Raw genomic sequence first — 24,958 nt, 5'->3', positions numbered from 1 at the left:
TGTGGCAGAAGTGACAGCTCTTCCTTAGAAAAGCATTCCAATTAATAAATGTATAGTAGAAAGAATGCATCTGGGCACAGTAGCTTACACCTATAATCCCAGCACTTGGGAGGCCAAGGCGGGTGAATCATTTGAGGTCAGGAGTGTGGGACCAGCCGGCCAACATGGTGAAACCCTGTCTCTACTAAAAATACAAAAATTATCTGGGTGCGGTTGCACGTGCCTGTAGTCCCAGCTACTCAAGAGCCTGGGAGAAGGAGGTTGGAGTGAGCTGAGACCGCAACACTGAACTCCAGCCTGGGTGACAGAGCGAGAGTCTGTCTCAAAAAAAAAAAGAAAAGAATGAGAAAGATACCCCCTCACTCAACTGATCAAGATTAACATAACTAATAATAGGATATATTGTCATGCATTTCCCAAGGGTACACTGAGTAGGGCACATTTCTATGTGACAAGAATGCATAATTTCCATTTGATCATGAGAAAACATCAGACAAAGCCAAATTGTAGGACAGTTACTAAAGAACTGACCAGCAGTCCTCAAATAAGCCCAGGTTATAAAAGTAAATGAAAGACAGATACTCTCACCAGTTGGATGAATCAAAGGATGCATGACAATTTAATGCAGTGAACATTGCATCCTGGATTGGATATTGGGATAGAAGGTCATTAGTGGAAAAAACTGGTAAAATATGAATAAAATCTATACTCTCATTAATAATGTTGTCTTGCCAATGCTACATTTTTGTTTTAATATTGTATTATAGTTATGTATCATGTTAGTATCTGGGGAACTGGTTGAAGGGTGTATGGAAACTTTCTGTATTAGACTTACAAATTTTCTGTAAGTCTAAAATTATATCAAAATATAAAGTTAAACAAATACTTTGTCAAATAGTGAGTTTGGATAAACTAATTCTTATGTGAAACACACGTATGAAGTCTGAAGTCAGTGTGTGGTAATAGAGCACACGGATGGCCCTTGTTTAGCCACAGCTTCCCAAGGAATGGAAAGATAATATACAAACCTAAATGTGATCTCATTTGTATCTCAGTATGAGAATTTGTCTACTTATCAGAATCATATCTCTGCTGTCTTCCCTTTGCTATATTTTTCTTCTGCTCCCTTTTTGTCTTTTCTTTATTTCCTTCCACATTTCACTAACAATGTGTGTGTGACGTGGTAATGTTGTTTCAACCACGTGCTGTTACTTCCCACATGGAATATTTTCCCCCAGGCCCCTGCAGTGCTAAGGCTGAAATCTCCGCTTAGCATTTCTTCATTAGTATTAAGAGAGTTTTGTTTCTTAGAGCACTTTCAGAAACATCATCCTAAGTTAAGTCACAATTGGGTCTAATATCATTAACCCTCTGCTGGGTCATTAATGATTTTCTCTGCATCCACTTTCTTTCCCCCGATTCTGCTTCATGTTTAGCAAGGGGGAGGAAGACGTGAAGGCAGAAATGCAGGATTCATCCTTGTATTCTTCTTTCCGAACCCACATCCTGCCATAATAGCCCAGTCAAAATATCTAGCCATTATGCTGGGCTCTCTGGGGCCATCTTTTGCCTGCAGTGCACCAAGTAAAATATGTTTTCATTGTGACCCAGTCCAGCCTTCTACTGATATCCACAACACAGGGGTTACATAGTAAACCACAGGCTGTTAGCATCAATGTTGAATCCAGCAACTTGCTTTACTGGTTCACACGGTGGATTTTTGTGTGTGTGTGTGTGTTTGTGTGTGTGTGTGTTTGTGTGTGTGTTTGTGTGTGTGTTTGTGTGTGTGTGTTTGTGTTTGTGTGTGTGTTTGTGTGTGTGTGTGTTTGTGTGTGCGTGTGTGTGGGGGGGAGAGAGAGAGAGAGAGTCTGTGTATGTGTTTTCTGCTTTATCTTGATAGGCAATATTTAAAACTCAGGACATTTTGCATAAAAATTCAGATTCCCAGCCAGTCTTAAAGGCCTGTAACCCTGGGCCCGCATTCACAGAAGGCCAGAGTCTGCTCAAGTTGGATATCAGCTGCCCTTTTGGACAGTGTGGATTTTCTCCAATTTACAAGTCACCCACATCATCTTCTGACCAGCCTGGCTGCTATATGCTTTTGTGTTTGCAAAACTTGTCCTATATCTTGACTCTCAATTCATAAAGATCAGTCGAATATGTCTGCGTGCCATTGCTTGACATGATGAGCAAGGAAATTTAAGCAGCCTTTTCCTCTGAGTCTAGGAATCTCAGAAGCCACAGTCAACCCTATTTCTCTCTATGAAACCATAGAAGAAAAGCTGCCAATCATTTTATTTCGCCTGCAGAAGGGAAGGAAAAGGGCAGGATTCCTACTTTGGGTTGCTTTATATGATTTTTTTTTTCTGCTTTTTAAGGAAATGTTATTATTCTTATTACAAATTGCACTCAACTCTCACTTGCATAGTGACTGTCAGGCTTGGGTTTACAATGTCGTGATGGAGCCATTACTGTTGTATTTTGCATGGAAGAGTTTGACTAATCCTCTTTGGCATTCATCTCTAAATCTTGGTAAATTCAAGTAGCTTCGGCCTCTGAAAGTTTATTTTTTACTTAAGTGACTTTCATGCTATTGCTAGATTTTTCAGGTGTCTCCCCGGCTTAACAGCTATCTGAATACGCTTTGGTTATTTCCCTTGGCTCTTTACAGCGGGTTTATGATCTGTTCCAAGGGGTCAGCATTTCCTGCCCAAATGACTTTAACTGTGAGTGTGCAGTCAGTAATTGTTATTTTTTTGCTTTACCTAATATATAAATAACTCCCTTATATTCATTTTGAACCCGTTCCCGTAGTACTTTCCTTATGAAAGAAAAAAGCCCTTCAGCAGACTTTGGTGTGATATGAATAGAGTCTTAGTCAGGGGGCATAAATCATACCTCGTATTCACACATATACAAGTAACCCTTCCACTTCCTGCTGTTTTTATTTACTTAGATTAATTTATTTCCAAACATTTGGCACCCCTCTGCTAAAGTACACAGCAAACAAATTTACAGTGAGTCCCAAATTAAATATTAATGCAAAATCTCCAGCTTCAAATTTCATTTGGTTCAGTCAGTGTAAAATTTAATACAATTTTGGTATGTGTTTCATATTTAACTTATTTCGAGGTATAATGTTGATTTTAGCATTGAAATTTTGGAGCCAAATTATCTAGAGGGTTTGACAACATGAATGAAAAGTAAACTTAAACCGACAAATTAGATTTCTACACATGCATCTAGCAAATATCTACCAAACCTGCATGTAAGCTCTTTACACAACAAATAAATTAGTTGAGATCTTTTGCTTCAATATTTTATTTAGGCATTTCTAAAATTTTAAATGCCTGATCTTTGACTCTCTTTTCATTTTAACCTAATGCATGTTTAGTATATCTTCCCTTGAGTCTAAAAATATACCATGCTTGAAAACTAAGAAAGCAGGTTATTTTCTTATATATTACTTGTAATGATCATGTAGCATTTCCAAGGTAACTTCTCTGGATGAAGTAAAGTATATTCTTCCATAATGCTGCAGGTCCAGCAATATAAAGTAAATAGTGTTTAAAAGGGTTGATTACTCCAAGTTGCCTTTTTGGCACTCCGTATAGATGCTCTTCATAACCTAAAAACAAACTTGAGTGAGATATTTTGGGGATTAAGCTGGTACTCTGAAATGCAGATTTGAATATCAACTTATAAACCTAAACTCTCACTTTTTCTCAAAGTAGAGAATGGGAGAGAAACACCAAAAGAGAAAACAGAGCAATGAAAAAAATCATAGGAACCAAATGCCAAAACAATCTTCAAATACCTTAGGACCCAGGGTAATAAAATCAGCTTAACAGTAACAGTATTTCCTTCAAATAGTGCATTCCTTTCTCTTTTTTTCGTATATTCTCTAGGCTGTGATGTTTTTGCTTTCCATCAGTTTTATAAAACTTTCCTCCTTTGCCTTTCTCTTCCTCTCACTCTCTCTTTCCGTTTTAGCTTCAACAAGGACTAAATAGACCCCAAACCATTTGATCCATATCCACAAGCAAACTTTCCTTGACAATCTAAAGTTGTACAATTGCTAGTGTTTTTATTTCTAGTTCTGGTTTTAATAGGGTGGTTATTTCTGCCTCCAAGTCTATAAACCACACTGAGGCTGGTACATGTTAGCATGTCAGGCACTACAATGTTTATTCAATGAATGTGTAGATTCATAAGAATAATCCAAGGGCTCTAATTGTCCAACAGGTAATAACCATATATCATAAACTCTTAACCTGGTAGGTTCTCCTAACCTGGTAGATCCTCACCACTCATTTCTTTACTACAGTGTTGTTTGTTTGTTTTTTGAGTCAGAGTCTCACTTAGTTTCTCAGGCTGGAGTGCTGTGGCACAATCTCTGCTCACTGCAACCTCTGCTTCCCTGGCTTAAGTGATTCTCGTGCCTCAGCCTCCTGAGTAGCTGGAACTACAGGCACATGCAACTATGCCTGGCTAATTTTTGTATTTTTTGTAGAGACGGGGTTTCACCATGTTGGCCAGGTTGGTCTCAAACTCCTGTTCTCAGGTGATCTGCCCACCTCAGCCTCCCAAAGTGCTGGGATTACAGGCGTGAGCCGCCGTGCCCGGCCTTTACTACAGTCTTCTTGGAATTTCCAGGGAGGGTGATGAATACAGCCAATAATAGCTTTGTTACAATTTCTTCCCTTTTTCCCAATTAAATATTCATCAGCAGGAACTTGAGTGTCAGTACAAACTCTTCTCAATCATGTCAAGAATTCAGGGAGAATTGAAAAGGAGCTCTTTCTTTAAAACACTGCAAATTTCTTCAACAAACAAACCCAACTGAGTCTTCATAGGCCAATGCCTGTTTCTTTTGCTATTATCCTGGTTTATATTGATAGAAATAACAGCAAAATTATTGCTTCCATATTTGCCAATGCTTAAAACACTGCTAGGTGTATCATTTTAACTAATTCCCTAAAGAATACTGTGAGTCAGACTCAATTAATTCCATTTTACAGACATGGCATAGGTAAACACGGGGTGTTAGGAAACATGGTATTAATAATTCTCAAATATAAAAGAAAAAGCAGTAAGAAAGTAAACAATATTGCAGGGCCCACATATGACCATCATGTGACTTTTATTGTGAACCATGTTTTACACAAATCAATAAAAGGCACGGCAAAATGGAATGTACCCATTTAAAATAGCCTAAAATAATTTATTATCTGATTAGAATATTAACCCTTTCCTCCAAAGATTATCTTTTGAGGCTTTATTTCATGCCTATCCTCCCTAATGCATAGAATGGTGCTGCATTCATTCTTATAGAAAATCTTTCTAAACTAGAAATGCAAATCTCTGTTCTAGCTTGTCCTTATTGCCACTACTACTCCCTCATTCAAGCCATCGACATCTTTTCCAGGATGAATCTGATAATCCGTGAACTGGATTCATCACTTCCCTGCTTGTCCTTTTCAGACCAAGCATGACCTCTTTAAAAAGTAAGTTGCATCACTTTCACCTCTGATTAGACAGCCAGTAGCTGCTCAAAATCAGAACCAAACCCAAATGCCTCACTTTGATCTGCATGACCCTACCTGACCTAATCTGACTTCACCATAAATATGGCTTTCTCGACTTCTGTTCTCTCCCAAACACACACAGTTTATTTCAGACAAAGTGACCTGCTTTCTTTAAAACACCAAAATCACAACTTCCTCTCAGGGGTTGCATAGAAAATTCCTCCCTCTAGACGGCTCAGAGCTTGTCCCCTCTCGTCACTTAGTTTTACCAAATATGTCACTTACTCAACAAGGCCTTCTGTGATTATAACTACGACTCACAATTGCATTGTCCTCAGTCACATTACATTATTTTTCTTTCTTTTTAGTAAGGATGTTATTTATTTATTTGTTTGCTGTTTCTGTCTCCTCTTGCACTAAAGCCCTGTCAGCCCAGTTCCATTGTCTGCCCCGTTCACTTGCTTCATTCCCACCACGTAAAATAGTGATTACCACCTATTTGCTCATCTTTATCAGATGAGTAAATAAACACATGAATGATCACCAACTATATGAGTTGCTTCAAGGATCATGTGATTCAGCAGGAAAAAAATGTGAATGTAAAGTGAAGGTATGCTGACAATGTAAAGAGCTTCTTGCTATAGTAACTTATATTAAGCAAATAATATAATTAATAAAATAATAGGTATTTATGCAATGCAATACATGATGCGATACGTTTTCACAGACATTACACTGTGTGCACTCACAGAATGTTAGGGTCATAGCATGTTTATCTTCTCAGAATGGGTCGGAGCAATTTTCTGTAAAACTCTGGTGGTGTTTTCACAGACACTCAGATGAAAATACACACAAGGTAAAACCCTCATGCCCTTCATTACTTTATGTTCTCCTAGCAATGAGAATAGCAAAGAAAGTCGAAATGTGCTAAGATGTTGGTTCTTTCACTGTCAGGATTAATTTCTAAATATTTGACAAGATCACTAGCAAGTGAAAATAGGAAGAAAACGTGCTGGTAGGAGAAGGAACTGTAGAATTGAGTGTAATACAACAACGGACAAAGGAGAAGGTTTAAGTTCTGAATATCTGATATATTTAGTATATCTAAATTCAACATTTAGATTTAGATATACTAAATGTTGATCATGTTGGATAGTCATCAAATTTTCTTGCAAATAAGATTAGTGTGCTGTTGTATTACAGGACATCAATACAGTGCTCCTGAACTGTTAGACTTTGTGTTAGAAATGACGTCAATACAAGGGCGCTCAGCAAGAGTGCCTGAATTCTGAGTCAGTAATTCCATCTACACATCTGATGTAGTTATTATGCTTAATGAAAATCTCAAAAATATGGATGCGCAGTGGGCACAATCTGTAGTGCTTTCACCTGATGAGGCAAGAATCTCACTCATGAGGTGGTATCATTATCACTGTACTTCCAGATCTTAGTCATGAAAAAATGCCTTAAAAGTTAATAGAGTTGAATAAAGTGGAATATTTCAATAAAGCACACTTGCTATTTTAACATTTTTGTCCCAAAAAAAATATAGCATTAAAAGCTTTGGAAATGCACAAAATGTCTTAGATACTCTAAAAACTGAATCATTTTTAAATCTCTATAATATCTATTTTGGCAAAAGTTTAAGGTTCCAATTAGCTCAGCTACTTGATCTGAGCAGTAGTGGACAGAAGCTTCAATAAATTCTGACTGTCAAAGTTCTCTTTCTTGGCATTGTTTTTCTTCCTTTTTTTATACATCCTAGTTTCGAAAGAAAACAGATGATTCTAAACACATTTCGGTTATCAGCATTACACCTACAGCTTTTCTTTCTCACAAATATCTTAAGATATGCTAGGAACACACAAAGCAACCACAACTAAGTTTCATTTCTCCCCAAAACTCATTTTTAGTTATCTTTTCTCATTTTAAGAAGAAAGGGCTAAGATGACAAATCGTCATTAAAGAAAAACTCAGCGGTAGAAAAATTCTTAAGGAATTATATATTCGTATTTCTAAAGTTAAGCAGTCTTGGAAGTCTTGAAGGATGTCAATGCAATGTGGAAAAGTTAGGAAGGGATGTCCTATTGATTGCAAGAATAAAACAAGAGACGATAGGTGGTACCTTGATCTTACCTAAAGAAGAAACATATTCTTTTGACTAAAATGAGGTCATGTTTCAACAATACCTGCCTTTGGTCTGAAGGCTAAGTCAGTCAGGACAATGAGGTGTATGCAACTCAGGAAGAGATGTCTGACTGTTAATAAGAATGTATTGTGAGATGAAATGTAATGTCGGTGTCTTAGCAAGGCAACATGATCTATCTTCTTCAAGAAGTTTTTTTTTTTTTTTTTTTTTGTTACTTTTCTCTTAACAAAGTTGGAAGAAATTGTATATGAAAAGGTATTTTGTCAACTTCTGTAAAGGATATAGTTATAATATTATTCATGTTTAAATGGAAACTTTTAAATACACAAGCTTATATCTGAGAAACTTTTATATACAAGCTTATATTTGAGAAAAATAAGATTAAACAAATAGATCTATGGTACAAATGTATTAATCAAAATTAATTTTCTTTCTTTTCTAAAGGTAAAGACACCTTTGAAAAGGGTTACATATTTACAACTATTCTGCAATATTTAAGAAGAAATCCCAAATGTAGACAATACATCATTATTAAACAAATATGAGTAGAGTTGTTGAACAATAGAAAAACATGATTTTTTTTTATTTTTAGATTTGGGGATACATGTGAAGGTTTGTTACATAAGGAAACATGTGTAACAAGGGTTTGTTGATCATATTATCTTATCACCCAGGTGTTAAGCCCAGTGCCCAACAGTTATCCTTTCTGCTCCTCTTCTTCCTCCCACCCTCCCACTTGAGTAGACCCCAATCATGTTGAAATATGGTTATTTCCAAAACGAGCATTACTCTTTTCCACTAATGATACTTACAAATTTGAAATAATAGGGAATAAGATCAACAAATGGGTATACTCATTTATTTATTCATGCCATTGCATTATTAAAAATCATAATTGGGTACCTAATTGTAGACTAAAACTAAGTTAATGTGACTGCATAAGAAAATTATTATAGTCATATTTAAAAGAGCATTTAATCCTGTTGTCCAATTTATGAATGATTTCCACTATATATATTCTTTACTAAGAGAAAATCTTTGAAACCACATTTTGGAATGTATTTAAATTTTTTTAATGTTTCACAAAATGGAGAAATACAAATTCAGTTAAAAAGTAAAGACAAACAGAAAAATAATAAATTTCCACTTTCAATATAGTAAATTCTCTTTGAGTACAAATGAATTCAGAATACTTATTTATTTTCTAATAGTGTTTTAAATTTGTATAATACCCCATTGTATAAATATGTAGTTACTACCAAAAGTATTTCACTTGCCTAGTATGAGAGACACAACAGCAAAAGCACATATGATTTGCTCTGCAAACTGGAAATGTGTTGCATAATTCTTTCAGGGAAATATGTTGTTGTTATTGTTTCTTCATAGAATCTCAATTTAGGCTTTTCCTGCAAGACCAGTCTTACTTTTTTTTTTACAGGATGTATGGCTATGATTTAATAGTTTTGATTTCCATTTAGTTACTAGTCAGTTTCATCAATTAGTTTAGTCAGGGAGCACAGTCAAAATAGGTGGGCTTGCATGGAGATAGCCTAAATCGAAAGGATGGAGAGAAAGAGAGATGGAGAGAGTGAGACTGACTCTACATTTTAATGTCACTCAATTTAGAACAGAGCAATACATAATACATACTTTCTAACTTGGCCTTGTAATTGTGCCAGGGGAAAAAGGGAGGCCATCGGATCATTTATGAAGAGGAAAATATAGATTTAAAATTGTGAGGGCAGATTATAGAAGACAAATAGAAAAAAAACAGCGTATACATTTTGAAGATCTAAGTTTACTTGTTGTGCTGTATGGCAGAATCTCCTGAATCCTTCATTTTCCTTTCTCTAAAATAGAGGGTTCAGATGTACTTGGTGAGATTGACATGTTATTCAAATGAGAGAGCACTGAAGAGCCAGAACAGAGATTCAATACTATTGCATACTTTTCAAAATTGAGTGAGTGAGGTAAAGATACTCATTCCGTGCCAGTGGAACTCACATATGGAAATTAGTCCAAAAACCAACTTTTAAAAACCCAAATTAGTTTTAGAGATATTTTCATTTTTTGTCTTATTTACTGTTTAAATAACATTTTATCCCAAAAAACTAGTAAGTTGTAAAAATCTCCTTCCAAAATAAAATAACTGGAGAATGTTCCCAAGGCCTGTAGACTATACGATTTGTGATTGCTCTGTTGCAATTTCATTTTTATGTCTCTAGACGATGGTTTGTGATACAGGTTAAATTTGGGAATACCTATCCATGTGAAAATGTATAGCAACTCCACAGAAGAAAATAAAAAGCATCCCTTGACATTTTTCTGTTTGGTTAGCTAATTTTTCCTACTCTCTCCCCTCCTCTGCCAAAACCAAAAGAAAAACCTTCTTATTTGACCTTTCTATGCATCAAGATAGTTTTGGCCATTATTCCTGGATTATATAGGGGAAGCCAGGTTTCTTGAAGAAATTTAAGAAAAGTTTTAAAACTATCCAAGGTAGACATAGGTATTTTCTCACAGGACTTTGGCTGGGCATATATTCTGATTAATTCATGATGGAACTCAATCTTTGGCTTTATTTTCTTTAGCATTCTGCTACTAAATGTATTGCTTCAAATTATAAGCACTGGGTATACCATAATTATATTCATTTCCAAAACAGACAATTTTGACACGTGTCTCTGCCACACAGTCAGATTCTGTTAAAACAAAATACTTGTTATATTGAAACGTATTAGAATATTACATGCTATGAGTCAAAAAATAACTCAAATTTTCTTTCATTTCACTTTTTTTTTGTCCAGATAAATAGACATGTTTATCTGGAGTTTTGGAAAGCAAAAGTTTCATTCATAAAAACCATCACCAATTTTCAAGCCAGAGTAGTATTTTTAATGGCGTTTGTGCCAAGGAAAGCCGTTTTAAAGCAGATATACACACACACATCAACACACACAGAGAGAGATAAAAACGGGGTTGGGGGCAATTGTATAGGTGGGCTCCACTTACTACTAACTTAGTTTAATGAATGACATCATGTTGGCACAGGCATGTTTAACTTTTAGGATTAATTCTACTTTCTTTGAATGCATCTATCTAGAATGAAGACAAGTGTTTCCTTTGTACAAGAATTGTTTTGACAGACAGCCACAGAAGATAGAGAAATCTATCAGCATGTTTGATTGGAACTTTTTACTACACAGAATTCCTATAACCAGGAAAATGCTGAAGGAAAGGGAGGGAGAGTTGCACATTTCATATTAAGATACAAAAATTAACGGCAGAAACATAAAAAACTGGATCATATTAATATATAGAATGGAGAGAAGATATAAAGTTCCCTCAACATCATAATCCTTTTAGAAGACCAAGTCCTGTTCAGTTCAGGTGACTTTAAATGGAGCTGATTTTTATGATATCCCCTAGGCTGAGAAAAGAAATTGACAAGGTAACTGGCAAGAAACTAATGTCCTGGATCCAATAGATTTGCAAACTAAGTATTTCTGCATACCTCCACCTTGAAAGACAAGTAGCATTTAGAAAGTGTCATCTAAATCCTAAGAATATATTAACCATATCACTCATCTACCACCGTTTCTAAGAAAATTTCCTTTACCTTCACTTACATTTTAAAAAAATCACTTCCATATTTGTAATTCTAGCACAGTTAATATTTAATTTTTCTGCAATATTCTCATGTCTCTCTCCATTCTTAGAGGTCTAATTATATTCAGATTCACACTGGTGGCACTTTCCTTAAATTACTTTTATACTGTAAATATTTTCATATAATGTTTTTAATAACGAGATAAAGACATTTTAAGAAATTATTTTATCTCGAGTATTTTAATCTATTCAAGAAATACTGATTCAGATTCTGATGTATGGCAGAATCCACCCATCCATCCATCCGTCCATCCATCCACTCATCTTTTTCCTAAATTTATCTTCAGCTTTCTCTTAACTCCTTTTTTCTTCCTGAATTCTGTTTTCTGCAATTCACATTCTTTCTTATTGTTTTAGCACATTTAAATTCTTTCTTTACCTTTTTGATTTTCTCTTTTCTCTCTTACTCAGTTTAAATTTGAGCTTGAGAAGAGAGAAAGAGAACAAATTCAAAGATTAGCAACCTCTTCAAAACAAAACTTTAATGTTATCTGTGGCATATAAAGAGACATAAATCACAGTTCATTCTTCTTTGAGGGGAGATTAAAATTTTGATATACATTTAATTGCCATTATTAGATGGTTTTCTATACAGATACATTAAAATGACTATAACAGCATGAACTTTAATTATTTGGAAATGTGCCTCCACATTGTATCACACTGGAGAATTTAATAGAGACTAGCATTAGGCCTCTCAATCCCTTTTCTTTTCAGAAAATTTGACACTTTAAGATATGCTTCCTTTTAAGTTTTAATCCTTATCAAGCAATACTTTGATATGATATGACATTGTTATATGACAAATTAGTTGATTTTAAGTGAATCTGATTTATCTTCCAATTTTGGCTGTTAAGAGTTACAAAGGTGTTTCCTTTTTAAGATGTGATAGAATGTAATAAAAACTTACATGTACATTAGTTTAGCTCTGTATAAAATCAATATAAACTAATAAAATAAACAAGGAATTAAAAGACAAGTGCATGTATATGGTTTGAACATAAACATACGAGTTGGTTTCAAGCCTTTTTCTAATTAATACAATGCTTGCACTTATGAATGTATAAAGGAAAAACACAGCTAGAAGGTAATACAAACGTTTCTGATATAGTTCATACAGTTCGTGAAGCTACCTATTACACAATAAGTACATGTAGAACCTAAATGTGAATTCTCATTTTTTGTCAAGCAGTTAGCTCTTGCACTACAAAACGCACCTGTGTAATTCACATGCCTGTTCTATTATTCAAGGACGATTGACATAAGCCTATGCAGAAAGTTACATCTCATTAACTTCTTTCTTGAGTTTATATGCCCATATCTTCTGTTTCAGCATATCAGTGAGGGAAGCTTGTCATAATGCAGTAACACTTTCTTTCTTAACTTTCAACAAGATTTCTCTCTTTTTTAAAATTCCTTTTTCCAAATGGGGCCCATCCTTTTCACTTTTGGTAACTGTGAGAATTTTAGCTCTTTTCTAACAGTTTTGCAAGTGTGTTAAATATATAATAGTGGTAAAGTGCTGGTCTACAATTATTTTTACTTGTGCTATCTGATATAGTACTTCATGTGGACGTGGTGATACAACACGACACTATTTCATTTTTTAGAAAAAAACTAGCAATCATTTACCATGTGCTCTGCTTCTATCTTAGATGTTCCTCTCCCTCATGAAACTAAATTGGCACCAAATATAATCCTCTTAGTTATTCAATATTCTATCTCAGAAGAAAGTTGGGGGGTATTTTTTATGTTCTATATACAATTCTATTTAGATATTTACTCCAATCATGGTAGCAATAGTTCTATCCCCATAAATGTATACAAAAGCATTGAGAACTCAGCTCTGGATGAAGTCAAATTTCTGGAGATTGGAGACTCAATCAGGAAGAGCCCAATAGCAGTAGTCTGCCAGTACCATTATATTTTGCTAGCACACTGGGCTGAAAAGCTCCGTTCTGTTCATCTGCTCTGGTCCAACTTCAAACATTTTTCCTAAGAAAGGTTGAGAGCTGATTGTTCCAGATCAAAGACACCATGATTTCAAGGAGAGCTATGTGCTTCCATTTCATCAGTATAGTTTCCAACTTTTCCACACCAACTTCAAGGCAAGTTGAGCAAGTTCAGAAGCTATGGTTACGTGGCAATGATATGTTTAAAAGATTATCACCAGTAAATGTCAGATTTCCTAAAGGAACTCAGATTAGTCCCACCATTGGTAGAGGAAATAACACGTGTGGGTATGTTATAAAGGCTAGAATCTGGCTGCCAACAGCAGGTTGAATAGAAACACTACAGTTCATTCCCCTGTTCTTTCCTATAATGAAGCAATATTTTTGGTCAATTCATAATCTGCTTAATATAAATACAATAACTAAATCTCCCAATGCAACATTTTGCCTATTTGCTTGGCATTGGGATCTGGGTTTCTTCTCTCTCTCTCTCTCTCTCTCATTTAAGCTAAAAAGCTGAACTATACCAGCCAATATAAGCTCATTTTCTGATTTAAAAAAAAGATCTATGATACTTCTGATTTTACTTTAACCAGTTAACCATTCCAAGGCCAGGGCCAATGCCCTAAATATTCATCTAGTATTTTCCTCCCTTTTTCACCAGTGCATCTGTTGTCAAAGATTATTAAACTCGCACAGGGATTCTTGATTTTCCAGATGGAAAGTTTATAGAATCCTGGCTTATTCTAATTCCTACCTCCTCTGCTCCCCATATCCATTCCCTTCTAAACTTCTACCATTCACTAGCTACTTGGAGAAAAGGAAAAGCAAAGCGCCAGACTGGAGCGAGGCACTCCAGGGGTGGGGTAGCCCCTCAGGGCACCTGGGCAGTGTCACAGACCCTCAGAATGGAAAAGTCAAGTTCAAGCAGGTGCGTGGGCCCGGAATCGCCCTAAAAGCTGATGACAGAACTCTGACCCCAGTCTGCCCCCAGAAAGGGGCTATAGAAACTAAAGGGGCTTGAATCGGCGCTTTCGTCGCTCCACAGACCTCTAATGCAGCAGGTAAAGAAGTTAACCTGGGAGCTAAGCTGAGGGCGGACACGCTTAACGCGGAGAACCTGGAGCTCGCAAAAGCTCGCAGCTGAGCGCCATCGCGGAGGGAAGTCTTTCTGAAATGCGAATTTTCATCCCAACATCTGCAGCGCTTAGGATGCGCGGACAGAAGCGCACAGCCAAGTCCCCACACTCCCGGAGGGAACAAAATGGGGACCGGGAAACGGCCAAAGGGAAAAGCTGGCGGGTGGGGGGGTGCCGAGGACTCTGGCACTTGGTTCAGAAACCCCCGCAACGCACCTCTCACCCCCCACGGGGCCAGCGCACGGTGGCCACCCGGTCCCGGCGAGCAGAGCTGCAAGGACTTAAGTTTCACACTCACTTATCTGCAAGCATCGCCCAGCAGGAAAGCCAAGGAAGCCAGGGGAGGGGAGCGGGGAGCGGGGAGGTGTTCTCCTTACCTCGGTCGGCTCCCACGGTCAGCACCCTGGCGATCGGCAATAATCCCGAGAGAGTGAGTAAGGCGAGGAGAAACTCGGACATTGTGGTCGCCCGGTAAGGAAGCCTGCGCTGGAGACTGCTCGGCGGCACCTTCGGCCCGGCGGCGGCGGCGGCGGCGGCGGCAGCGGCCGCTTGGAGCCCGGAATCGAGCGGCGTCATTTACAAATGTCACTGGAAATTCTTCAGCTCAATGAGTCCAGCCAGTCCGCCTTCTCCTGCCTGGAGCAGGATGCGGAAGGCGGAGGGATGCGCGCGTGCGGGAGAGAGGAGGGAGAGCGTGTGTGAGCGCGAGCGAGCCGCCCGTGTGTCTTGACTTTTCAATGCAGGGTACGTCTGATCTTACATCACGCAAGAGGGGCAGTGAGAGATGCCAGCGGATGGGAATTCACTGATTAATCACCGAATCCACCACACACCCCTTCGTCGTCCACATAAATCACATCTATTACTTAGTAAGAGGCATTTAACACAACAGGAAAATCCCACCGCGAACGGAGAGCGCCACAAATCACAATTATTTTAATCCCCTGGAAGGGAAAGTAACTCGAAGCTGGGTCTGTAGGGATTTGGGTCTTTGGAGAAGGGAGAGACTTCTGCATCGGGCTGAGCCAGCCAGGCGCCTACAATACTTCGCCGTTCACAGCCGGCTGGGAACCCTCAGCCAAGCACAGGGCTGCTTCTGCAGGCAAAGCGGGCTGATCCCTTCGTTCCTCGGAAGCTTCCTTCCCGGGAAGCCAAGGAACAGAGCTTCTCTTAGGGAAATGGTTTCCTCGGCTCTACACAGAATCCCAGTGCTTCCTGAATTGCACTTTTAACTTTTATGCTGAGCAGCACCTGGGGACAAAGAGGCAAAATTTAGTGACTCAGCAGAAACAAAAAGCAAAACAACCCCCAAAGTCATTAAACGTTGCGTAAGAAGGGAAGGTTAATGGAAAAGGCTATTGAGGTCCCCAGGCAGGGAACAATAAAGCAACGAATTGGCAGCGTTTTTCCCTGGGGTTCTGTCTTTAAAAGGGTACTTCGAGCCATTTTAAACAGACTTTGAGGGTTTTGTTGTTGTTTCTGTTTTGTGTTTTGTTTTGTTTTCCTCTTCCATGTACTACAGGGGTGGTGTAAGAACTTTCCCGAACCATCGGAGGCATCAACGTGAATCATTGGAGTAATAATATTAGTAAAGTTGTTTTTATGACCACTTGAGTTCACGACATGATCATCCCAATCTCTAAAATTTCAGTTTGCCATTCCAAAGTGGCAACGGAATTAAAACTCAGAAATCTTAATAGTTGAAGACTTACTTTCTTCCTTGTAACATCAGGAATTCTCTTCTAAGAACAAGAGTTGAAAAGGTTTTGTATTTATTATTTTGAAACTGGACATGAGTGGAGAGGCAAACTATGAGAAGGGAAGAGAACGATTGAAAAGCGAAGGAAGATACTTTAAAAGCTTTGTTTACTTTGCTGTTTGAGACTTATAAGTGAATGCCAGCATTACGATCTACCTATTTATGAGAGTAAAATTATCCAGAAACATCTTCAGATGCTCCTTTGAAGCCGTTAAAACTAGACTAGATCAAAGGACACAGAGGTGACTCTGCAGAACATTGTCAATAATCTGTGAATTTCACCTTTTTATTCTTACTCTGTGATTATAAATGTATTTTCTGTCACTTTTTCCATATTTTAAATTATAAAGTTTACTTTCCCTTGAAAATACAACCATTTAGTGTTTGAAATATGACTCCTACATTCAAAAGTGTATGCTTAATTTTTTTTTTTTTGAGACGGAGTCTCGCTCTGTCGCCCAAGCTGGAGTGCAGTGGCGCAATCTCGGCTCACTGCAAGCTCCGCCTCCCGGGTTCACGCCATTCTCCTGCCTCAGCCTCTCCGAGTAGCTGGGACTACAGGCGCCCGCCACCACGCCCGGCTAATTTTTTGTATTTGTAATAGAGAAGTGTATGCCTCTTTTCTTCTAAAGTTGTTACATGTCTAATTTCTCCTAGATATGTTTATTATTTCATAATAAACTGTACAATATAGAATAAAAAGATAGATTTTTTTATATATTTTACTTCATACTGAAAATTCACAAACTTTGAAATGAGTGGCAGAGTTTAAAGAATATGTGTGTGTGCGCGTGTGTGTGTGTGTGTGTGTGTGAGAGAGAGATTTGAATGATGTGCCAGGTTTCTTTCTCGAGGGTCCACAGACCTCTGTATTGTATGACAAACTTATTCACTGGGACAACGTAGCAGGTGTCTTTCTTACATGATCCCATTCAGTCAACTAGAAGGTCAGCTATTAGGAGATCTGTATCCACTTAACTCTTGGCAAGAAAATGAGGAGTGCTTATAAACTATATACTAAGGACATGCAGATTCTTCCTCTTCTGAAAGATTACCACCAATCGCCCTCCACTTCACTGCAAGGTAAAGGAAAGCAGCCCAGAACAGTATGACCCACCAAAGACTTTTACCACATACTAAAGTGCCCCAATGCTATGATTAAAAATCGCTGACTCATTCACTTCTGCAGTACGTGCAGCAGCCCCAGATTCCGTGGTCAGCTTGGAAAAGGGAAAAGCTAGGAAAGATCGTAAGAGTAGCAAATACTCAGGAGATTTTGTATTCTAAATATACTACATTACAAATACGTAGAGCCTCCTAATAGCCTGTTAAATGAATTAGCCAGAGTAAAAAGCATATGATCTTTTTAGATCATCTGGTTGACTTTTTTATTTCATTGAGTGGAAAAAAAAAAAAAAAAAATTCATTGTCTGTACATTGTGACCAGTATAATAAAGCAAAATAGAATTCTTAAGTAATCACCAATTAAGTCAGTACTCATGAATAACATAGGACTCAAAACAGTTACTATAAAATAGGGATAGTAAATATGGAAGATTAGTTACTAAAGTATAGGCTGGAGCACCAATAAAAGGTAACATGTTAAGCTTAATTTCCACCGTGAATGAATCTCAATGAAGTATTATCTATAAAATAAAATTTGCAGCTTTAGGCTGGACACAGTGGTTTACGCCTGTAATCCCAGCACTTCGGGAAGATGAGGTGGGGGGATCACGAGGTCAGGAGATTGAGACCAATCCTGGCCAACATGGTGAAGCCCCGTCTCTACTAAAAATACAAAAATTTAGCCGGGCGTGGTGGTACGCACCGGTAGTCCCAGCTACTCAGGAGGCTGAGGCGGGAGCATTGCTTGAACCTGGGAGGCGGAGGTTGCAGTGAGCTGAGATCCTGCCACTGCACTCCAGCTTAGGCGACAAAGTGAGACTCCACCTCAAAAAAAAAAAAAAAAAACTGAAGCTTTATTTTAAGACCATGATTAATAAAGATCTAAATGGTATAAGACCTCTCTCAAAAATTTGGTGAAAGTATAGGTGCTTAGGTATGCACCAGAACTTAAGTGGACAACAACACATGAGTTTAAATGCTTGTTAAGAGTTTTTAAGACTAAAATTTATGCTAAGGATACTGATTCATACCAAGAAGCCAAAATATGTAATAAACAGATTAAATATTAAGCAGAAGGTATGTATTTGCTCCAAAACTGAAATAAAGCCAGTGTCGAAATGAAATGGGATAAAATTGTCTGTCCCACATCAAATATCTTATATAAAGTGGTTCTTCTTCCAGATATTCTTTGAAAATGACCAGTTTATAAAAGAAGATTGGTTTCTATGAGCATCAGTGAGGTTGATAAAAGTGTAGAACAAATTTGAGCTTTAAAATTAAATAATTTGCTCCTAGGTTTTAAATGACCATTGAATTTTAATGGATCATAAATAAACAAAAAAGCTTAAGTATAATTTCTATGAAATACTTTTGTTTCCCCATAATATCTGCTTTAATGAAAAAATAAATTAATAAAGTTCACTATTAGTGAAGAGAGAAAAGCTTGAGTTAGCGTTCGAATTTTGTTTGTTACTAGGATCCATTATAATTTATTCATTCTAATCAGAGTTATTAACACTGACAAGTTAAATAAATTAATTCATCAAACTATAGAATATTATGAAATCTCTCATTAAGATAAATTAAACAAAGTAGAACCCATCATTCTTCCTTTTTGTTTTAAAACAACACACGAATGCTAATTATCAGTCAGTGGCAATCTTACACTTCCCAATTAGAGCCACAGTTTCCATACATGTGATCAAACATCAGATTTCATTTCTGCTAACTTAATTATTTTTGTGCGATTGGATTTCTTACTGTAGATAGTAACAATTTGTGCTACACATCTGAACATCGTAAGTTAGGGAGAAGACGTGTGTCTAAACAAGCTGGAGCTGACAGTCTGTCTCATGGAAGAGATGTGTGTGAAGGAGAGTTGGCCTGAAAGTTAGGTTGCTAAGGATATCTGTAGCTATCATTGCAAGGCCTGCTAAGTTTCTTACCCTGCTTTTTTCCAGACAGAAAAGTTGCCAGGCAGCAGCAGACACAAGATGAAAAAGAAAGGGAAGAGATTGAGAGAGATGGGGTGGAGGAGGTAGAGAGAGAGAGAGAGAGAGAAAGGATTATTAAGGGAACGTTATCAGTTCTTTAACTTGAAACAGAGTTACTCTGGTCAAAGCCTTTAAGAAAAAAAAAAAAAAAAACTTAAATGCAAGTTATTTCTCAAACTGCAACATTTCAATGCACATTTTTAACCACTTTTCTTCAAAAGTGTGTTCTGTTTTTCAGAAAACTGTCTCAATTAGGATATAAAGATTTGGTTGAGATAAATAAGATTTTGGTGTAACTTTAATTCTTACTGTTAAGCAATTATTTGGAGGTATGCACAATTGAAAAGAAAATTAAGAGTGATGTTCAGCTTCTCTTTACTGTTACTATCTGTAAATGTTTTAAGACAAAATATTTGGAGGTATGCACAATTGAAAAGAAAATTAAGAGTGATGCAATTATCTAATTAAATCTGGAAAGTAAAACTATTTCCAAGACAATTACATTGGTCTTCTCTTTTTATATTTTCAGCTTCTCTTTACTGTTACTATCTGTAAATGTTTTAAGACAAAAATATTATGGTGAAAAGCATGACTGATAGCAATTATAAGTTTCAGAAGACAATATAAGCTTTTAATACTGATTTGATTATTTGGATTTTTTTCTGACTCTTGTTTGATAAACTTTTGACAGTAAAAATAAAAGGAGCCTACAGATTTAGACCAAGCCAGCAGAAGACTTGAAAGACTAAAAGTTATATCATTTTTTTTTGTTTTTTAAGGGATTGACATCCATAATAATAATATACTCTGAAGATGTAAATCCTATTTTGCTCTTTGGATATGTCAAGAGAAGGTAAAATTGGTAATATTGCCATCCCTGTGTAGCTAATACAAAAATGTCAACAATTCACCAAATCCTTGTCACTCCACTCACATGGAATTAGACCTTGGGTTTTAAGTCAGTTGCTGATTATAAAGTATGTTGCTTTGGTACTTTTAGACCCTGACATATGTGTGTTCGATATGACCTCCACATTGCCTTCTCCAGATCCAGAACAGAATTAGTGTATCGGGTGGAGGGTTGATTGTCAGTGGACACGGTCAGGATGCACTTTGTCTGAATATGCATCAGACATGTTTCTACCTATGAATATTGATATCTGACCTTCTTTCTGGTCGCCATCTTGCTGCTCCTTAATCGTAATTAGAGACTTTAAGATTGCTGGAGCTGGGAGGAACATTCAAATAATCTACTCCAATTTACCGTATTTTGCGAATGAAAAATTTTTAGAGAAAGAAAAGGTGACTAGTCTGAGGCCACTCATTTTATTCATATCAGAAATAAACCTTGAATAAAGTTTCTTGACTTCTTCCTGTATTATGTAGTCAGCTTTGTTGGTATTCTTTTAGTTTTTGTTGTTGTTGTTGTTTGTTTGTTTTACTTCACAGAAGTGGTAGCTCAGAGAATATGAATTTATTCATTCACTAAATATCTCTATATTATGTGACAGACACTGTATTTAGACCATGCATATAGCAATAAGGATAATAAACATAATTCTTGCAGGAACATAGCATATAATCTAAATAAAATATTAATATCATTCTTGTGCTAAAGGACTGACTTTCCAGGATCAGCATGGAAACCGTCCGCTCAGAAACCACAAGCATGACACAGAAAGGCCACTAATGGGATCACCCAGTAAAATCAGTGCTGCATCTTTCTTGGAAAGTGTCTTCTAGTCGTAGAGAAAGCCCAATTTCTATTAGAATTCAACAGTGAATAAGAAATCACAAAATATATTTAAATCACAACATACTTTGATCTAGAACTTGGTAGCAAGTACAGAAATATTAAGAACTTTCAGAAATATCAACAGTGATACATGCTTACATGTTCATTAGATTCTAAGGACTCTATTATGTTGTGAGGTCACACAAAATCAGGACAAAAAGAGAATCTGAGAAATTCATTCAACTCATTTATTTATTTTTATTGTAGCTATTAATGAAGACCTATTTGTGACCCTTTCGAGCATCTCATCCCCTTTAAATAATAACTTCCAACTTCATATCCAATTCATATTTTTTCTTATATTTACTTTTTATGTAGCCTTTAGCATTTTATAATTTTCAACCCCCCAAAAATGTTCTTTCTATATAATGCTTTCTCCTATAATAGGCACTCAAAGGCAATTTGCCTTACTGTTGATTAATGGCTTTCCACTTCTTCCCTTGAACTTATTTAATATCTCCTATCTCGGCTGTTCCCTGGTCCTTCTGCCATGGAATACATCTTTATATCTGAAGTAATCAGGATACTACAATGATAAAGACAGAGGTTGGGCATGGGCCATGGACAGGGAGCTGAGAAGATGAGATGCCAGAACCCTATGACATAATATGTACGTTAATAAAATGAATGACTGTTAAAATGTAAATAAGTGCTTAGTAGCTATATTATCTTAGGCCAAGTTTATTTCTCTTTGTTTTTTACTTTAGAGGGGGAGATTGTTTCACTTTTTTTTTTAAGAAGACTAATTATCTTTTTCTATTTTATTTTCTATTCTATTTTTCTATTTCATTTATAGACAAATGGCCCTCATATAATAAATTACAGAAAAAAAAACAGTAAAGAGAAGCAATTTTAAAAAGGAAAGAAAGATGAGAAAAACATACCTTTCTTCAAAAAGCACCCTGCTTAATTCACACTCGGAATTGCTTTTGGGAGGCTGTCAACAGCTCCATTTGGGCACAGTGCCTGTCACAGAGTAAGTACTAAGTAAGTGTGTCGTAAGTGACATTTACTTAGAGTAGGGCTTTTAGATTTTTTTAAAGTTTGTTTTAAAGAAAAACTTACAAAACTAACTTCTCTAGAACATTGTTAATTTTTTAAGTAAAAAAAAATTCTCTCAGATAGAAAATGTGTCTTGCCCTCTAAAAGTGTTTTTCTATTATGAAAATTATACTTTTGAATCACAAGAACAATTCAAAAGAAAAAGTGCCTTTTAGCCCTAAATAAATAGAATGCCTTAATTTTATGTCAAGTCTCTCTTTGTAGAAAAAAAAAATGGTGACATTTGGACTTAAATATATTTACCAAGATTTGTAAAAATATGTGATTTTATGGATGAATCCCAACAAAGTTAAATTATGGTTGAAAGATTATTAAATGCACTTATGACTTTTTATTGCTACATTCTGCAATGTAAATAGACTTTACCCAGGGTATCATTCATGTCATTCTGCAAACCCTACTCTAAAATAACCACAAAAATGAGCGTCAAGATCAAGTTATTCTCAGGTATACAACAGAAGAGGTAGAAGAGGATAAATACCTTGAACACAGAACGACCAAGAATATATATGATTATTATTTAGAGTTTATATTTTCCCTTGTGATAAAATGCATGTACTTCTAAAAGAAATGTCAATTTTGTACTTTTAGATGTATATTACTCCTAACTGATTCTAACCTAATTTTTTCTTGGTGAAAGAAAGTGAATAGAAATGATAGAAAATGGTTTCTATGCTCTTTACTGAGCTTTGCCTGAAAAGCCTATAAAATGAATTGAAAAATAAAAAAGTATATGTATATATAAATATATACTCACAAATTGACTGATATTTGGATAACATGTAAAATTGATCAAAGGATTGTTGATATTACTTATCTAAAACTAAGGAGTTTAATCAACTTGGACATTTCCACAAAGATACATAAAGCCATTGGGAAAACAGCTCAGAAAAAGTAACATATTCTGTTGATCACATAAAATAATATATATATATATACACATATATATGTGTATATATATGTGTCTATATATATGTGTATATGTGTATATATATATGTGTGTGTCTGTGTGTGTGTATGTGTATATATATACATTAATATATATATATAATTTATATATATTAAAAGACATCTAGTCACCAGGCCTGAATTTGGCTGGGGAGTTGCTAAAACCAATCATGCTTCAAGCTGTAGGTTGCAAGTGAAAGCAAGTTATAGCCTCAGGGATGTCATGGTGACAACTGCCTGGCTCTCTTTGTAGCTCTCAGGCCAGTTTCTTCTGCCCTCTACTTCCCCTTCCACACTTTTTATTTATGATAATCACAGTTTCCAAGCCAAAATTGAACACATGGCATAATCAATAAAATTATAGAGCCAGAAGAAGACAATTTCTAATCAAGATTGTTCTGGAAAATCTTATCTTTTTGGCCATAGTAACTACTAAATTCAAGAAGTCTGAGTTACAAGTTACCTTATTTTATTTAAAGTTTGATGCTTTTAAAGTACATCTATAATAACCTGAGATTCTTCTCAAATCATTGCTAAGAGTTGTTGACATATAACTCAATTTTATGTAAGCAAATATTTTGATAGCTTTAATCAAAATGGAAAAAAGGTTAATGTTTTACTTTATATTGTAAACAGGCTGTAGGATTCGACGGTACCTACATGCAGATGTCCCAAGTATCCGTTTGGCAAATGGCTCTGGAAGTGATTTCATTATTCACAACTGTGATAGTGGTGAACAAGCTAATGAAGGCAGTTAGTACTTGTACGTCCCGTTGTAAAATCAAAAGCACAAATTAAGTTCTCTTGTGTGAAAATAACAGAAATAAAACACACGTGCTCTGAGTGTGGAGCACTGTGAAGCGCTTCAAAGGGAAATTCAGTGGGAGATTGGTGTTTAAAATGCGTAATGGGGCTCCTATGACTATCCTGAGGGAATTTAGAGGTTCATTTTTAAGCTGCTGTAATATGATCATATTAAAAGTAAAAAGCAACTTCTTTTAACTATGATTTCAAAGCTTAAATGAAACTCCCCCCCACCCCACCACCACCACTTTAAAGAAATCATGTTTTGATTCCGTTTAGGTGCTGTGACAAGTTTTCATTTAGGATTTGGTTAAAATGAACTCTTAGCTATCTAAACATAGATCAGTTGAAACAACATCTGGTACACAGGCTGCTGGAGTGAATTTTAGTTTTGTCATCCCCTTCATCTACCCCCCCACCTTAAAAAAGGTCCCCACCGTTTATTAAAAATTCTCTGTGCAAGTGATTGACTAAGTCCTCCTTGCTATATTTCTTAAAAGTAATTTAAATATTCTCATATTATTCTTCTTTAAAACCTAAATAAAAATTAGGTACATGACTCTGCCTTTTACTGTTCTAGACAAAACAGTCTTCAGAAGAGAATGATAATTATCTTGGCATTGAAATATAATGCAGAAGAAACCTTGTTTAGAATTTTGAAAATGCTCAACACCTCAGCTGTCTACAACTATCATGCCTTTATGCTTTTAGAATAATAATTCTCCAAATGCCATTTAACCACACCTCTTAATATACCTTTATCTTTCACTGGGGAATAGTAGAAGTGTGACAAAGAGTATTTTCATTTATTTTACTCACTTTTGTTCTTTATATAAAAGGTAATATGAAAATGTGCTCAAGGGTCTACACCTTTTCATCCAAACAAAATATAACTAGAGGAAGCAGATGCTGTGGTTCATAGTACTTGAGTGCCCCCTACAGGATACTTTTTATATTTTTGTTCATGTAGCTAGGTTAGCTTTTAAGAACTTACTGCGTTTTTTATTTAAAATAAAAATAAAATGATAAAAATG

The 24,958-nt window shown here is 36.2% G+C and overlaps 1 protein-coding gene across 2 annotated transcripts in view; it reads right to left on the bottom strand.

Moving 5' to 3' along the window:
• The window catches only part of LRP1B (LDL receptor related protein 1B), a 1,938,417-nt gene extending 1,922,710 nt beyond the window's left edge, over window positions 1-15,707 (bottom strand). For both annotated transcript variants that reach the window (XM_058434432.1, XM_032145942.2), the window contains exon 1: window positions 14,815-15,707. In XM_058434432.1, coding sequence (XP_058290415.1) covers window positions 14,815-15,013 — 199 coding nt within the window. In that variant the 5' untranslated portion in view covers window positions 15,014-15,707. The remainder of the gene's footprint in view (window positions 1-14,814) is intronic.
• Between the last annotated feature and the right edge of the window lie 9,251 nt (window positions 15,708-24,958).

This window comes from Hylobates moloch, unplaced genomic scaffold (genome assembly GCF_009828535.3).
Source record: "Hylobates moloch isolate HMO894 unplaced genomic scaffold, HMol_V3 SCAFFOLD_24, whole genome shotgun sequence".
Classification (NCBI taxonomy): Eukaryota; Metazoa; Chordata; class Mammalia; order Primates; family Hylobatidae; genus Hylobates; species Hylobates moloch.
Note: the sequence above shows the minus strand (reverse complement) of the source record. Positions and strands in the feature narration are given on the sequence as shown.